The sequence below is a fragment of the Mesoplodon mirus genome (assembly GCF_964341445.2).
Source record: "Mesoplodon mirus genome assembly, chromosome: 5".
Taxonomy (NCBI): domain Eukaryota; kingdom Metazoa; phylum Chordata; class Mammalia; order Artiodactyla; family Ziphiidae; genus Mesoplodon; species Mesoplodon mirus.
The window spans coordinates 40,081,336-40,098,882 of NC_138980.1; the positions used below are offsets into that span (position 1 = coordinate 40,081,336).

At 49.8% G+C, this 17,547-nt stretch overlaps 1 protein-coding gene across 8 annotated transcripts in view; it reads left to right on the plus strand.

The window, feature by feature from the left end:
- Positions 1–1,664: 1,664 nt before the first annotated feature.
- Positions 1,665–17,547, plus strand: part of SMARCA4 (SWI/SNF related BAF chromatin remodeling complex subunit ATPase 4) — an 85,581-nt gene continuing 69,698 nt past the window's right edge. For 4 of the 8 annotated variants that reach the window (XM_082620553.1, XM_082620554.1, XM_082620555.1 and 1 more), the window contains exons 1-2: positions 1,666–1,816; positions 16,938–17,190. In XM_082620553.1, coding sequence (XP_082476679.1) covers positions 16,969–17,190 — 222 coding nt within the window. In that variant the 5' untranslated portion in view covers positions 1,666–1,816; positions 16,938–16,968. Of the gene's footprint in view, positions 1,817–16,937; positions 17,191–17,547 lie in introns of all 8 variants that reach the window. The other 4 variants (XM_082620549.1, XM_082620551.1, XM_082620552.1 and 1 more) reach the window with 2 other exon arrangements.

The following is a 17,547-nucleotide window of genomic DNA, read 5'->3' on the forward strand; positions in this document are numbered from 1 at the left end:
TTGAGGGCGCTTAAGAAATATTACTTGAGTGAATGAGAGAGACCAAAGTCCACACTCCATTTGCCCATTCCCTGTCCACTGCCCAACATCACAAGCTAAGGTTCTGAGAACTACCAGGTGGCCTGCTTTCAAGGATTCCTCATAACCAACCTGTGGAGGTGAGTGCTGTTATTGTTTGCATTTTACAGGTGAAGAAAAGGAAGTGTGGATGAGTCCAGTAAACTTGCCTGGCAACCCCCAGCTACTAACAATGGAGTCGGGTTTTCAATTCAGGTCTTTTTGGCTTCAGCCCAAGATCTCGCCTGCTGCTCTATGCTGCAAGGGACTCACCTTGGGCTTGGAAAGGCCCAAAGAGCTTATGATACACACTCAATAGAATCTCTATTATTCTTTCAATCAAAAAAAAATTTTAAGTATCTAGCAGATATGTGGCAGAGGGGGGCAACACAGTAGATGCTGGGTATTCACTAGGGACTAAAATTTACAACATCGTGTCATTTAAGTTGAGTGAGACAGACAATAAAGGGGGTATGCAAGAATTGTGAAAGAAAGGAAAAAGAGGCAGTGATCAGAAAGGAGGCAAGGCCAGTGGAGGTGATGAGTCAGCTGAGACCTGAAAAATGAGGAAGAGCCGGCCTGAGAGAAGCAGGGGTAGGGACAGTCATAGGCTGTGGGACTTGACCTTGGGGAGCGTCTGTCCAGTTGCGGAGCTAAACGCGACATACACAGACTCGGAGATACTTTGAAAACATAAAGAGACCAAGCCGCCTACAGGCTCTGGGCCTTCACACTCGGAACAAAGCTCTCTCCGTCACTGCTTTTATGTCTTGACTCAAATGTCTTCGCAGCGAGGCCTTCCTTAGCTGCCCCATTTAAAACTCCCACGACCCTTCCTGTCTCCATATCAACAAAGTGTATGTTACTTAATTCTCTTGCCCCGCGCCTGCCTCTCCCACTAGATCGTGAGCGCCACAGCGGGTGAGGTTTTTGTTCGGTTCCGTAGCACCTGAGCCTGGGGCAGGTCAATAGATATCTGCTAATCCAATTAATAGCCCTAGGTAGGTTTTGCAGAAAAGGCAGCCACGGTCGGTGCCCGTTCGGCAAAGCCAGACGGGCACCGCCATCCTCCGACCAGGGATGAAAGCGGTTCCTAGGTCCGCCCTTGGCCCAGGGGTCGGCTCTGCTCGTCCCCAGCCCAGCCTGTCCGCCTCCTGCCTTCACGCACGACCTTGGGGCCTCACTTACGAGTCTCAGGGTCCCCCGGCCACCCCTTCTCCTCAGAACCTCGCAGCCACCCCATCCCCCAACCTCCCTCAGCCACCTCCGCCTCCACAACCGCCGCAGTGCCACTCGCTCTGCGCATGCCCGGCGGCGTGGAGACGTGCGGCGTGCGGAGGACGAAGACCCCCGCGCGCAGGCGCAGGACCGTCCCGCACAGCGTGGGGAGGTGCGTTGGGCGCGCTAGGTCTCTCTGGCCCCACCCACCTTCCCCAACCCACCCTGGGCGGGCGCGCACGCGCGCTAGGAGCGGAAGGGCGGGCGGGCACGCGCAAGAGGCCGGGCCGGCGACGGAAGCGGGAGAGGCTGTCTGTGGTGGGGGGAGGGGAGGTGACGAGTGCGCGCGCAGCGGGGGCGCGGGCGGCGTGGGGGGGGGCGGCTGAGGCGGGCGCGCGCGCGCGCGCAGCTTACTCTCGCTCGGCGGCAGCGGCGGCGCCTTCTTTGTTTCGTGAGGAGAGACGAGACGCTCATTCTGCCCCCGGCCCCGTGCGGAGGGGTGGGGGCGGCGCTGGGAAGGCGACGGCGCCGTCGACTCCCGGTAAGGAACGCGGGTCTCGGGGTGAGCGCGGCGCGGGACTTGGGAGGAAGGTTTGAATGGAGCCAGGGCGCTGAGGGTGGAGGGGGCCGCTGGCGCCCGGATTGGGGCCGGGGTACGGCGGCGCCCGAGGGTCAAGAAGCCTGGCCGGCACCGCGCGCGCGGGGAAGGCCATAGTGCAGCGAGGCCGCGGCGGCTACAGTATCCGCGGGCCGGTGGGTGGGGGCCCGGGCCAAGTGGAGGCCGCGCGCCCTCCGCGCGCGTTCTCGCCGGGGTCGCAGGACAAAGCTCGCAGCCCCGTCGGCGGGCCAGGGGCCCGGCCCCCATCGGGGCTCCAACAATAGCCAGGCGTCCTGGCTTTTCTGGCTACGTGTAACGGGTCCGACTCGAATGTTGGTTTTTGGCGAGGCTGCGGTCGGAGCTCAGTAGGAAAAATCCCAGGTGTGTCCAGCGTCGCCTGGACACGAACATTAGCAGCCCCCTTGGGTTAGCCGACCTAAAATTTTATTTTTAAAAATCACGTCATTTTAGATTTTCAAGGAAAGGTAAATAACTCTCCTAATCCCTCGCAAGTAGTGACTTCAGAATGTTTGCCCTGAAGCGGGGGTCGGCAGCAAGTGGGGAAGGACAGGGGAAACTGTTTGGCGTTGAAAGCATTGTTTTAGTTTTGCATCCTTTTCCCTTCCTCTCAGTTGATTTTCCAGATTAAGGCATTTATTTAAAACGTGAATCTTTCAGGAGAGGGTGTTTTGTGCCGGTGTTGAAGACACTAGTCTTGATTTTTCCCCCCGCCCAGTGAATCCTTGGGGAAAGTAGGGAATAAGCGTGAGAGCCACTTCCGAGGAATTTGAAACAAGTTTTCACTTTTAATGGACAGACCGGATTCGAGTTTGATTCTTGGCGTTGCTGTTGACTTAGCTGTGTGACGTGAGGCAAATAGCTTAATCTCTCTGAACCTCTTAGTGTCCTTGTATGTGAAATGGGAATAATGCCACAAATGGAGTTGGTGAAGGCCTGAAAAATGGTTCTTGGCTAGAGGGAAGCACTATTATTGTTGTTCAGTACAATCTCTTCCTTTATTGTTCAGTATTTGTTGAGTCCCTACTGGGTGTTCGATGGATGGAGGTTGGATGCCCTGAGGAGCCTCTCCAGTCCTGTAGGGGAACAGGTGGTAAATGTGGGAACAACTCCCCTTGGCCTATCATGTGTGAGGAACACAGTGGATGGATGCGCAGGGGAGTGAGTGATGGGAACCGGAGATCAGGGAGGCTGCGTGGAAGAGGGGGCCTTTACTCAGGATCAGGGAGGACGTCCAGGCTGTAGTTGACCACCCGGGACCAGTCATCGCTCCCCTCTGCTACACTCGCGCATCACCCTGAACCTTTCTTGTGTAGCAGTTACCCCAGTTTGTAATTATACATCTGTTCTTCTCCAAGGGCCATCAGAGCCTTCAGCTGTGTCTACCTGATCTTCTGCAGTGTACCCCGGGCCCAGCACGTAGTAGGCCCTCAGTGAACCTTTGTGGATGAATGAGGAGGGTATGCGGGAGGACTGAGTGAACATGTGTGTGAAGTGCTTGGCACAGGACTGAAGGGGGGTTGTAGGCAATAAATGTTAGTTGCTGGTTTTGTTTTTGTATTTGTTTTTAAACTTTCCAGGCCATTGTTTTCTAAACCTCATTACCCCAACAATGAGGGTGTGGGGGGGGCGGTGGTTAATATGAGGTGGTGGTGTGGAGTGCTAGTTCTGGAATTAGACCTCCTGGATTCACAACCAGCTCTAAATCCTAGTTTGACCTCAAGCAAGACACTTACCAATAGGTCCCCCCACTTGTGAAACAGGTATGACAGCGGTACCACCTCAAAGAATTGTTGTGAGCGTTGAAAAGGTAGTAGGGGAAGTGGCTTAACACACTGCAGAGCCTGGCATGTAATGAGCCCTCAATTTATTGGAGTTAATATTGTTTATATATGTATGTATTTGTAAATTAACTGTTTAAAAAACTGAAAACATAAGTTAGAGTCATTCTGTATCCCAGAAATCCCAGGTTTGATGTGCCGGTTATATATATTTTTATAATTTTCTTTAAAATCAATGCATACACAATTATGAAAATAATAAATGTTCTTCCCCATGCCACTTAAAATCATTTTGTGTCCAGCACTTCAGGAGATGTTGATCTTGCAGGTTTTTGAGCTGGGGGTGGTGGTGGGGTGACCTCATCAGAGCTTCTGTGTAGGGTAGCGCAGTGCAGTGGTCTCCAAACTTCCTGTCAGTGAAAAGCACTCCAACATAAACACGTATTTATTTATATACCTTTGCCACTCCTTGTGGACCCTCAAAACATTGGGAGGTAATCCTAGACCAGCTTCAGGTCCTAGCTGCTTATCAGATGTGGGAGAGTGGGAAGGATTAGTTGTGTTAGGTGAATATCCCATGACAACGTTCTGCAGGTGAAGAAACTGAGGTCCAGGTATATTTCACCAGGAGTTCTTGGGTCAAACATCCAAGTCTGACTCCTGGCTTGGCCACTTTCCCTCTTGGTGCCTCAAGGCAATGGGGGTTACAGTGCCTGGCACCTTTTAAGTCCTCAGACATGACAGCAGATTTTGGCCTGGGCTATCAGGGCTACCATGGCACAGAGGGCGTTCCCATTCACCAGAGACAGAGCACAACGTGAATGGCGCCCCCTGCAGTTGTGCAAGAAGTAGCCCAGCCACGCATTCCCCGTTCGTATAGCGAACAAGTGTGCATTGAGTGCCTGCCACGAGCCGGGCACAGCTTGGGGCTGGGGGTTCAGCCGGGAACAGGCAGACAAGGACCTTGTTCTCCTCTGCTCCTACCTGTCTCCTTATTTGCAAAGGGGGACAGTAATAGTACCGAACTTGTAGGATTGCTGCAAGGACTAAACAACAACAAAATGACAGATGACGAATGTTAAGTGCTTAGGACAATGCCTGACACACAAGACTAAACAGTTTGTAGCCGTTGTCATATATTATGATCTCTACAACATCCTAGCGGGTTGAGATACAGAACAGATTTTTGCCCCATTTTAATAGTTCTGTATGTTTTCAAAGTGGTAGCAAAGGCGTCAGCACCTTCATTTTGTCCTTAATAATTTAAAAATTGTGTGCTTAAAAAAAAATTGTGTGCTTTGAAGTTTCGCCATACAGCATTGGAAAGAGGGAAGTGTGTCTGGTGGCATGGGTTTTAAAAAACATCAAGTGTTTGTTTTGCATTTCATATATCTCCTCATAACTTGTAACGTTGATTGGAACACTGAAGAGAGAGGGTTTTTTTAAAATTAAAATCAAAAGAATATGCAAAACCTACTATAAAAGGGAAGTAACAGCGGCGGGGAATATTGGAGGGAGATGTCCGAGGGTGACTATATCAGAACTGAGTTGCTGTTGCTGTCACCTTCCAGATGTCATCCCTAAGAAGTATTAAGCTCATTCATATGGTCCGTGATATCTTGGAGTTTTCTGTTAGCTGCATGCAAATTTTTCAGGATATGGATTTGATGGGCATGAGAAATTTGGCCTCCACTCATCTTCCTGTGTGGGAAAGGACCTTGCGGGAGGCACCAGGTGTAGCTAGGTCTCTTGGGAGATCATATTTCACAGGGCAGAGGGAAGGAAAGGGATGCATCCAGTTCCCTCAGGGAAGGGGCTTCCTTTAGAAAACAGGTAGCTGGCTCCTCCCTAGAAACCCAGACTGGTTTCCAGGGCTTCGTTTTGGGATTCTGTTACTTTGCTAAAGGGCCATGTCTTCATTTTTGTGTGTGGACACTTGTAACTGGGAACCATCTGAGTTTCGCACAGTGTGAAGTTTACACCCACGGGAGTGTGATAAAGAGAATGGGCTTTCCCAGTGACCTATACTGTATAGCACAGAGGACCGTACTCAGTATTTTGTAATAACGTATAAGGGAAAAGAATCTGAAAAAGAATATGTACACATATTAATGTGCTGTACACGACATTATATATCAACTGTACTTCAATAAAATTAAAAAAAAAAAAGATGATGGGCTTTAAAATGGCTCCTTGGGGTGGTTTAAGTTCTCCTTTCACTGGCAGGTTGCGCCCTGCTGGTTCAGGAAGCAGGTGGCCGAGTGGCAGTTGCTGCCTCACCTGTTACAGTGAGAGACTTGAGGGGGCAGGGTTTGATGTGCACCACCCCACCTTGCCCCGAAAGTCCCAGTAAAGTGGCACAGTGGGTGTCTCCTTGTCCTGATGGTGATGCTGAAGCACAGGGGGCTCCTCGATGTGCCCTGGGAGCTGCTTCTGGCCCTGATGACCGCAGAGCACACATCCGACCACAGCCTGGAGCGCTAGCGCGCCGAGCGCCCTCTTCTGCCTCCTCGGAACACCCCCTGGAGGCTCCTGCCTTTGGGGTGCTTCTCTTTGCTGCACTTCGTGCTCTTCCAGCCTCTCCTCCTCCTCCATCTTCTGATCCTCAGCCTGAATCAGTTACTCAGGCATTAGAGTCGGACAGACTTGAGGTAGGCAGGACTCTATTCCTACGTGATTTGGGGCAAACAACGTAACCTCTCTGAGCGTAAAACCCCCTGTTTCTCCCGTAGTCCCCAGTTGGCACCTCAGTCACCAGTAGTGAACCAAGGGGATGCAAGTTGGGGCTGAAATCCAGCCTGGCTGGGCTTTGCTAAACTAAGCCTGGTTCCAGGGCTGGTCGCCCCCAAGGAAGGGGCACCCTTTATATTTCAAATGGCATGTGCTAACTGAGGCCCTGCTGGTCACCTTGGTCATCCCTGTCTCCTCTCATTCTCTCACATCCATTCCACCTGCTTGTACAGAAAAGTCTTCTAAAACCATCATCAGACCATGTCACTGCCTTACCCAGAACATTCCAGTGGTTTCCCATTGCACCTAGGGTAGACTCCAACTTCCTTACCACTGCCCTCGAGGCCTGTGATCTGCCCTCTTTGCCCATCTCTGACCTCATCTGCTGCCGCACCTTTCTCGCCTGCTCTCCTCCTTCAGGGTCCCACCCCAGGGCCTTTGCACTTGCTGGTCCCTCTGCCTGTCCATAGCCACTGGCTCCCATTTCGCTTTAGGTCTCTGCTCAGATGTGTCCCCATCACTGCCCACCATGATTGGAAACGCACCTCCCATCAGCTTGACTGTTAACCCTGCTACTTTATTCATAGCACTTCCACCCACTACATGACACTGTGTCCTATTTATTTGTGTGCTTGTTTCTGTCACTCAGTTGTCCATCTCACCAGGCAGGGACTTTGTTCTCTGCTGCATGGCCAGTGCCTAGAACCCTGTTTAGCGCAGAGTTTGTTCTCCCTAAGTATTTGGGGGTGGCTGGGGGTCTGTCACGAGTGACACTCGGCAGTTATAGGTGCCACGCCTCCCCACCTATTCTTGGCCACACTTGCACTTTGTGCGTCCCTGTCATGGGGGACTTCTCTCCTGCCCTCTCCACAGGCCACGCATCGTGCTCAGTGTTGAGTACAGAGCAAGCCCCACAGCAGACCCAGTGGTGGGTCATGATGTCCATCCAGTGGGGCTTGGTCAGGCTTAACAGAGAAAAGGAGGAGAGTCTACCCAAGTTTCACGGCGGGCAGGGTCAGGACAGAACTGTACAACTTGTCTCGGTTACCTGATGCCTGTTTGTGCTGGGTCACATTGGAGTCTGGGTCATGGTAAAAAGAGTTTGGAAGATACCTGTGTAGATAGGCTAGCGTTTGTGTTCTTGAAGTGTAGACAGTTTATCTCCCTGCTGGATTAGAGCTTGAACTCCCCGAGGGCAGAGGGCTGGCCTGGTTGTCTTCATGTCTCCTGCCATGTTATAGATGGGGAGGTACTCTTCAGTGGTTTTCAGATGAATGAAAAACTTAAAAAGGCGGGGGGAGGATTCCAATGAATAAAATGATATATAATTCCCAGTGCTAAAAATAGTACTTGGTAGCAATTTGGCATATCTACCTCTGAGGTAGAACTGAGAAGACATTGTAATTTATCATCGCGACATGGTTTTTTAGTTTCTCAAATGCATTCCCTTTTAAATGTAGGGCAAGGTTTTGCTACTTAATTATATTGCAAGGGAAATGCCACAGAACAGCCAGCTTCCCAGGGTCTCAGGAAGCCATTTCCACGCGGTCCTTAAAACCACAGGTGCCCCCCACCCCCGCACGTCCTTGCAGGTTCGAGGACTTAGTGCACCCCACACCGTCAGGTCAGGTGTGGAGGGTTTTCTTAGTCGTGGAGTGTGGTGGGGGTGGGGATGGGGGAGGTGTAAATCTCATTTTGTAGTTGAAATGTGATGGATGGGGCTGGCTCTGCTGAAGCCATCCCGCACGGCCACCTTCCACCGTCTGAGCGCCGGGTCATGACTTGACTGCAGTGTCGCTGCTGCTGAAATGTGTCTTTGAACAATTTCTCCACGCCCCAAAAAACAAAATAGCAGCCATCCTGGGACCAAACTTAAATATAAAGCTGTTTTTTAGGTAAGATGGAAAAAAAAAAGAAAAGCCAACCCATAATCTCAGCAAGCAGATTTCAGAGGGTCCCGATCGCCTGTTGGCAGCCTGTCTTGCCACAGTGGCCGGCTACCATGGTCCTTTTTTATTTCTAAGAGAAATGCTAAGAGTGGTACGAAAGAAGAAACTAGACCTCTAATCCTCAGGCAGGTCTGGTTCTGCATTTAAATGTCGGCATAGTGATTTTGGTGAAGTTGAAAGTAGGTGGAAAATAACACAGTCCCCAGATCCTTTCATATTCCTCCTTTATTTCCACAAAGGCACTTCCTGGGGAATCTTTTCTGGGTGTTTATTTCCCAGGTATTTTTTCTGATCCAGGGTTTTCTTTTTTTTCTTTTTCCTTAAAAAGTGTTTTTTAAAAATCTGTTTACAAAAGTAATAGTTAAAACAAACACACAAAGAAAAACTTCAGAAATCTGTGATGTGGAATGTGTAAGTTCCCCAACAGATGCCTCCAGAGAGAGTCGCTGGCAGTTTGGTACATGTTTTCTGGCTTCTGTGCTCGGATTAACGTGCAGAAATTGTTCTTCTTAGCAAAGTGGAGTTCGGGCCAGGCACCCCTAACTTTGACGATGCCTTGTTCCCCTGCTTCATTTTGGACCATCCTCTGTGTCCACGTGTACCGTGTCCCGCATTAATTTTTTTTTTTTTTTTTTTTTTTCGGTACGCGGGCCTCTCACTGTTGTGGCCTCTCCCGTTGCGGAGCACAGGCTCTGGACGCGCAGGCTTAGCGGCCATGGCTCACGGGCCCAGCCGCTCCGCGGCATGTGGGATCTTCCCGGACCGGGGCACGAACCCGTGTCCCCTGCATCGGCAGACGGACTCTCAACCACTGCGCCACCAGGGAAGCCCCCGCATTCATTTTTAATGATGCTTTGACTTGTACAGCATGGATTGCGGGCAGTCCTGGTTGTTCGGCAGTTGAGGGGCTTCTCAGAGAAATTGAGGTGAAATGGCTGAGTCCCTTCCAGACCCTTTGGCCCCAGGAACCTGGGAGTCTGTTTTCATCTCACAGCCTCCTGAACTGTCTTTAGTTTTCAGCTTTTTGGTTCTTACCCTGGAGTACATTTACTTTCTGTCACATGCCTTCGGGCTACCTGCCCAGAATCCCAGGTTCCGTTCCCCCCTCATGGAGCCCCCAAATACACCTGCCTCTCGGGCCACACGCATCTCGATGAGGCTCCCAGACACACATGTGCTAGTGGCTTTGCCATTTTGGCCCCTGCATCCCCTTGTCCTTCGCTTTTCTCACCTGCTTAGGTTTGGGTTGTCTGTCTGGTTTGAGATGGATTTCTGTGTTGTGAAAAGTTGTCCCACCTCTTCCAGCCCAGACACCATGTGAGTGTCAGAGAGAGACTTGTTGCGGGAGTCCAGGGAGTACCAGAAAGCCACCTGAAACCCCCTGAGGCAGCCTTGAGGGTGACCTAGGGGACCCAAGCGCTTTGCTGAAAATGCCGGATCTTTAGTGTCCTGTATGAGGAGGGCAGGGGTGTTTGGTGATGAGGGAAGTAGGGGTTTGGAGAGAGGGGTGTTCCTTGCCCTCAGATCTTACCTCTCTTCTGAAATTCCTGGCTGAACTTGTCTGGCCCGCCCCCCCCCCCGCCCCCGGGTAGGAGCACATTGGTATCCTGTCCCACACCCTCTCTGGCTCTCAGCAGGGCCAGGCCCAGCCCTGCACCTCGGGAAGGTCTGGCTTGATGATGGCTAAGAACAGCTCCTTTGTGCAGTGGGAGCTAAAAAGGCAAGGGAGAGTTTGTAGCCCAAATCCTATCCATTGACTGTCAGGCTGGACTGTGGTCACTTTTGACAGCTGGTCCTCATTTGCACCAAGGCTGTGCTGGCGTTCAGGCAGCTGCTGCACCTCCAGGTCAGCAGAGCTGCCTTGTGCAACCTCTGCTTCCCGAGGAGGGAAGCGAGCCTGTTGTCCTGAGTGCCGCGCGTCCGGAGCGCTAATGGCTGATTTCACCAGCAGCGTGGTAGCACTTGCTGCTGGTATGTGCCTGGCATGTGTTAGGTTGTGTGACACAGCTAGCGACCCCTGAGGGAGGGACTGGTCTCAGCTCCAGCCTTCAGAGAGGAAACAGGCTCAGGGAGTCCGGCGTTGTGCCATTGGCAGGTGGCAGAGTCCACGCTCAGAGCCTGAGCTCTACTATGGCCTTAGGCTTGTGATGCCAGCTCTTCCATTGACCCGCTGGGTGGCCTGTGAGCCTCAGGAACCCCTCTGTCTGGTAGTCCTTCCTCGCAGGGTGGTGGTGCAGGCTCAGTGAGGAAATAAATTCCTGTCCTTATTACCCAATGGGACCACTCCTTTCCCTCCCCTCTCTGACTGGATCTTACCTCCCTGCACTTTCTTTGTGACTGATTAGTCCTCAATAATTGTAAACCACTAGGAGGCGGGAACAAGTCACAATCCCCCTGGACTTTCAAATATTCCTTCCCTTTCTCTGTCTCCATGATCTTCAGGTAGTAAAGTGTCACAGCACTTCTGAAACCAAACGTGGGTTTTCCACACCAACCAATTCTCCAAGTTCCTGTGGACACCAACAGGGTGTCCTACAGTTCAATTCAATTCTGACACTAACTACCCAGAGTTGGTGCAGACCTCACAGGTTAAGGGCTCAGTCCCACAAGACTGCCCCCCACTTCAGATGCCAGTCGCAAGTAGTGGGTCCCAAGGTTATCCACACTTCTGTCCAACTTGGTTACAAACGTGTATTCCCATGACCCCCTCATAAGGTTTGATAATTTGCTGTAACAACTCACAAAACTCAAGAAGACACTTATGTTAACCAGTTTCTCAAGGATACAGATGAACAGCCAGAAGAAGAGATACATAGGGTGAGGTCTGGAAAGGTCCGGAGCACAGGAGCTTCTGTCCCCATGAAGCTGGGGTGCACCACCCTCTTGGCACGTGGATGTGTTCACCAACCCAGAAGCTCTCTGAACGCCATAGTTTAGGGGTTTTATGGTGCTTCATCACGTAACCATGATCGATTAACTCAATCTCCAGCCCCTCTCCCCTCACTGGAGGATGGGGTGGGGTGGGGATGAAGGTTCTAAGCTCCTAGCCATGGTTTGATCTTTCTGACGACCAGCCCCCATCCTGAAGCCATCCAGGAATCCACCTAGAGTAGCCTCATTAGAGCAAGAGACACTCCTAACACTGAGGAAATTCTAAGGGACTTTGGAGCTCTATGTAAGATGCTCTTATCACCCCTATCACTTAGGAAATTACACAGGTTTTAGGAACTCTATCAGGAACTGAAGGCAGAGACCAAATATATTATTTCTCATTGTCACAGGTAGACAAAGATTTCTTAAACAGGACCCCAAAACCATTGACCATAAAAGAACAGACTTGATACATTGGACATCATTAAAATTAAGAACTTCTCTTCATCTCTGGGAGACAGTAATAGCAACCACATATCCCCAATAAAATGTTAGTGAAAGCTTAGAGCCTGTACGAAAGTGGATCTCTTGGTGGCCAGTGAGCATGTGGAAAGGTGCAACACTGTTAGTCACAAGGGAAATGCAAATTAAAACTGGAATAAGGTACGATTATACACTCACCAGAACGGTTACAAATTAAAAAGACTGACAGCACCAGGAGTTGATTTAGAGGAACTGGAACGCTCACCCAGCTGCTGCAGGGAGGGCGGTGTATGCGATTGTCATGCTAATTTGGAAAACTGACAATATCTGCCAAGGTAAAGTTATGCCTCCCTCATGACCAGCAGTTCCCCTCCTGGACATACAAGGAAAATGAGCGCCCACATCCACCAAATGACATGGTTCACAGCAGCTTTATGTGTGCTAAAACCTGGGAGCACAACATCTGGGAACAGGAGAATTGACAATAGCATCCAACTGCATGGATGCCCCTCCCAGACTTAGCGATGAGCAGAAGTAAACTATATGACCCTCTTTTCTTTTCTTTCTTTTTCCTTTCTTTTTCTGGCCATGCTGCGTGGCACGTGGGATCTTAGTTCTCTGACCAGGGATCAGACTCGCACCCCCTGCAAAGGAAGTGCAGGGTCCTAACCACTGGACTGCCAGGGAAGGTCCCTGACCTTCTTTTCAGATTGAGTTCAGTAACAGGCGAAACTAACCTACAGTGAGAAAGTCAGAACAGAAGTTTCACCGGGAGGGTGGTTCTGAATGGGAAGGGGCCAAAGGCCCCTTCTGGGATGTTGGAAGTGCTATGTCTGATCTAGGATTCATCCAGCTGTATACCTACGATCGGGGCACTTTAGGTATGCCAGAACTCAAGATGCCCCTCCTCAGTACTACACCAAGGACCCGAGAGCCGCTCCCCACTTCCATTTTTCTGTTCTCTCCACCGCTATGCTGTAGGACTGCCCTCCTGTGTCCACACGTGGCACCAGCACCAGCCCCTGGTGGTGCTTTTGATGGAACCCTACCTGCTTTGCCGCTCAGGATGGTTTTGCATTGTGTCTGCACTTTTTGGATCTCCTTTACTGTCGTTGCCACGTGTGTCTGAGCTTTCAAGTCCAGAAACAAGTTTGCTGACGGTGGCTCCGAGCAGTTACCTGTTTCATTGCAACCCGACCCTTCAGAGGTGGCAGCTTCCGAAGGAAACGCGATTTAAAAAGGGTTTTGTGAAAGCCCATGCTTCTTGAAGGCGAAGGTTGCCATACTCGGGCATGAAAGTCTTTTTCGCTGCCCTCCTATGTCTTTGGTGAGCTGCTGTGTGTCGCCAATGACGTTAGTGGTGCTGTGGGAGGAGGCAGTTAATTCCTAGAGGGACCTTGGGAAGAGCTGTCTTTCCAGAGGCACATCGGTTTGTCTGTCTTTAGATAGGAGGGTGGTGTGGATTTTATTTTGCCATCAGTTTCAGTTGGCTTGACTTCGAGTGGAGACCTCCAGGTGAGAAAGAAACCATGAGCTGCCAGATGCCACAGGTTCCTTAAGGAGGTGCAGGACTGTTGTCCCTCTTCCCACCTCAGCAGTGCTCTGTAGACCCGAAGAGAGGGCCTGTGGACACAAAGGGCCCAGAAGGGAGACCCGAGGAGCCATCGTCCTCAGTCCAGCCACGGCCACATCCATATCACTTGGCTGCTCACTTGGGAAGTGTGACTGCTGGTGCATCCACCCTGTAGACAAACCCCTGGGCCAGAGGTTTCCAACTCTAGAATCAGCATTTTAGCAAACGAGATACAGGGCACAGACCGCTGTCACGTGGCAGGGCAAACAGCATCCTGTTTGTGTGACAGAATGTGTGAATATTCACATGGAGCTGAATCAGGTCAAATTTTTTTTTTAATTGAGGTATAGTTGATTTACAATATTATATTAGTTTCAGATGTATGATGTGATTCAAACGTTTTTGTACATTATACTCCATTTAAAGTGATCATAAAATATTGGCTGTATTCCCTATGCTGTACAATATATCCTTGTAGATTATTCATTTTATACATAGTAGTGTGTACCTCCTCATCCTCTACCACCATCTTACCCCTCCCTCTCCTCTCTCCCCACTGGTCACCATTAGTTGTCTATATCTGTGAGTCTGTTTCTGTTTTGTTATATTCATTTGTTTTATTTTTAGATTCCATATATAAGAGACAACAGAGTGTTTGTCTTTCTCTGACGTATTTGACTAAGCATAATACCCTCCAGGTCCATCCATGTTTCAAATGGCAAAATTTCATTCTTTTATTATGGCTGAGTAATATTCTATTGTATATATATGTGTGTGTGTATATATATATATATACACACACACACACCACATCTTTATCCATTCATCTGTGGCTGGATACTTAGGTTGCTTCCATATCTTGGCTACTGTAAATAATACTGCTATGAACATTTGGGTGCATGTGTCTTTTCTGCATATATTCTTGTCTCCTTTGTTGTAGATTAATTGACCATAAATGTGTGGATTTATTTCTGTGCTCTCTATTCTGTTCCATTGATCTGTGTGTCTGTTTCTGTGCCAGTGCCATACTCGTTTGATTACTCTGGCTTTGTAGTATAGTCTGAAGTTGGGGAGCATGATACCTCCAGCCCTGTTCTTCTTTCTCAGGATTGCTTTGGTAATTCAGGGTCTTTTGTGTTTCCCTACAAATTTTAGAATTATTTGTTCTAGTTCTGTAAAAAATGCCGTGGGATTGCACTGAATCTGTAGATTGCCTTGGGTAATTTGGTCATTTTAACAATACTGATTCTTCCAATCCATGAACACCGTGTAACTTTCCATCTGTTTGTGTTTCTTCAGTTTCTTTCATCAGAGTTTTAGAATTTTCTGAGTACAGGTCTTTCTGAATCAGGTCAGATTTTGCTTCCAAATGAATTTGCCTCGAATTTATTTTTTTTTTAAGTTTGATTTTTTTCCTTGAGCGTATTGGGTTTTGGATTTGTGCGGAAGGGATTGTGAGCACATGTCAGTTCTCCAGCACTCCTGTTAGGTGTATTTAAGGTCCAGCACTGAGGCTCCTTGAGCTTTGGAGGAGATCAGGGATGCCGGGAGGATGGCGGAGTGTTTTCTCGTACAGTCAGGCATGTTCACAAGCAGGCAGGGGTGACAGCTGCTGGTCCTGGCTCTTCCAAGATTTCTGACCCTCTCTGTTCAAGTTATTTAGTCATGAAACTGGACTGAAGAAGTTCGGGCTTTTGATCTTTTATCCAGGAAGATATACCCCCACCTTTCAAATGAAGACTTTTTTTTTTTTTTTTTTGCGGTACGCGGGCCTCTCACTGTTGTGGCCTCTCCCATTGCAGAGCACAGGCTCCGGACGCGCAGGCTCAGCGGCCATGGCTCATGGGCCCAGCCGCTCCGCGGCATGTGGGATCTTCCCGGACCGGGGCACAAACCTGTGTCCCCTGCATCGGCAGGTGGACTCTCAACCACTGCGCCACCAGGGAAGCCCGACTTTTTTTTTTAATCAAGAGCATTAAAAATGTTCCTGTACTTTTTCAAGATTTATCCTTAGAATCAGGAGAGCCCAATAGAGCTTAGGGGCAAAGAGATTCATTCCCCAAACCAAAAAGTCCACAGAAACAAAAGCAGATTTGTGGCATGCCAACAAGAGAGGGGCTTTTGATTATTAATAAGGACCTACTTTAGAGCACAGGGAACTCTACTCAGTACTCTGTAATGGCCTATATGGGAAAAAAATCTAAAAAAGAGTGGGTATATGTATATGTACAACTGATTCACTTTGCTGTACAGCAGCAAGTAACACGACATTGTAAATAATCTATACTCCAATTAAAAAAAAAAGAGGGGCTTTTAAATAACTCAGGATGCATCAGGACCAGGGAACTTAGTGGAACTGCTAGAATTTGTGTCTTGAAGACTGTTAAATGATGAAAAGGCTCGTAGGTATGATTCTCTGAAGAGAAAGCTGGCCTAGAATGTGCTGAGTAATTCTGTAGAGCGAGTGTCTGTGTGTGGAATAGCCTCGAAGGAGAAGCACTGGAGTGTGGCCGGGTCCCAGTGGGAGCACCAGTCAGCTCTCCATCCTGAGAGGGCTCCATCGTCACAGCTCCGGGGGTCTCTGAGGAGCTGCAGCCCTCTCTCCCCACACATACCCCCTCACCCCACCCTGCTAGGAGGGTTAAGGAAGGCAGGGTTGCTTCTTGCTCTCTGCAGGGCCAGCAAGCACTTAACCTCTGTGTCTGGTAGGATGGTGGGTAATTTTAAGTTTCTGTGTTCTTTTTATGTTTTCCAGATTTCAGCACTGAGAATGTATTACTCCTTTATCAGGAAAGGAGTTGTTAAATGAAAGAGAATTTTACTTACAGTCAAAGAGAATTTTACTTACAGTCATAGAATTTACAGTCATAACAGATTGAGGGTTCCCTGAAAACTGAACCCTTACTGTAGGGAGCACTTATAAAATTTATCAGCTCACAGACCAATCGTAGCAATCATAACTTACCAACATCATTGGATATGTTTTTACCTGATTTTTGGATCTTATGGAGGCCCGGGGTCATAGTTCCGGGCATCAATTTTTAGTTTACAGCACTTGAATATCACTTTTGAAGTATTTGAGATATCAGAGTGCCATTAGTTCTGTAATACTTCTCTTTAAAGGAGCCTACTTTTAAAACTTAAATTCATGTATTTTAACGGAAACTTGGTCTCACTGCCTTAAGTGGAAACCAGCATTACTTGCTATGAATATGTGTTTTAGATGAATTTATGAAGGTCCAGTCAGATGCTGTTGCCAGCAAAGGCTTTGAGCCTTAGTCACGTTCTTCTTTTTTCTTAAATAGGAAGATGAGCAAGTGTTGGAGTGATGTGAAGGGTGTGTCAGCACTGCCCTGAGACGTCCTCTCTGTTGTAATCAGAAAGATAGCAGGGGAAGTGAGGCAGGATCACCTGGTGTCCCCACCTCCTGAGTCCCACCCCTTCCTCGGGGGACTTTGATCTGATTTTGGGTGCCTAATGTATCACCTCCTCAGAGAGGAATGGAGGAGAAAGGACTGGGGGACTGGGGGCGCCCGTCAAAGGCGCCAACTCCCTGTCAGATGGGTGCTCTGACATGACTGTGTGTGATCATCCTTGACCTGCCCTGACCCACCCAGCCGATGGCTGTGACCCCCACGCTGACTGGGACTTTCTTCCAGCAGGAGACCACTGTCCGCAGCTGCCGTGAAGATGTCCACTCCAGACCCACCCCTGGGCGGAACTCCTCGGCCAGGCCCTTCCCCGGGCCCGGGCCCCTCCCCTGGAGCCATGTTGGGCCCTAGCCCAGGTCCCTCACCCGGCTCCGCCCACAGCATGATGGGGCCCAGCCCAGGGCCTCCCTCAGCAGGACACCCCATCCAGACCCAGGGGCCTGGAGGGTACCCTCAGGACAACATGCACCAGATGCACAAGGTAGGGAGCCCTGGGCCCGCTGCCCCACCAGCTGGGTCCGCACGATCAGAGGCGGGAGGGGGAGCAGCAGCACACCCTGGCCTCCGCTGTGGCCGGCAGCCACCCCACCCTGTGTCTCTCACGCCTGTTGTTTTATTAGTGAATTAAGAATGTCCAAATCCTAAAAGATGGCTTACAGCCCATGGTTTCCTCCACTCGGGCTGTTCGGCTCACCCGGGTAACTCACGGAGCACGGCAGCAGGTGCCCTTTGTCCCCACTTGATCCTGTACTTGGGTGCCACTGTCTTAACCACTTACCTGAGCTGATCAGGGATGCTTTTGCCAGTGAGATGAAAAAACCCTCTTTTAACACAAATG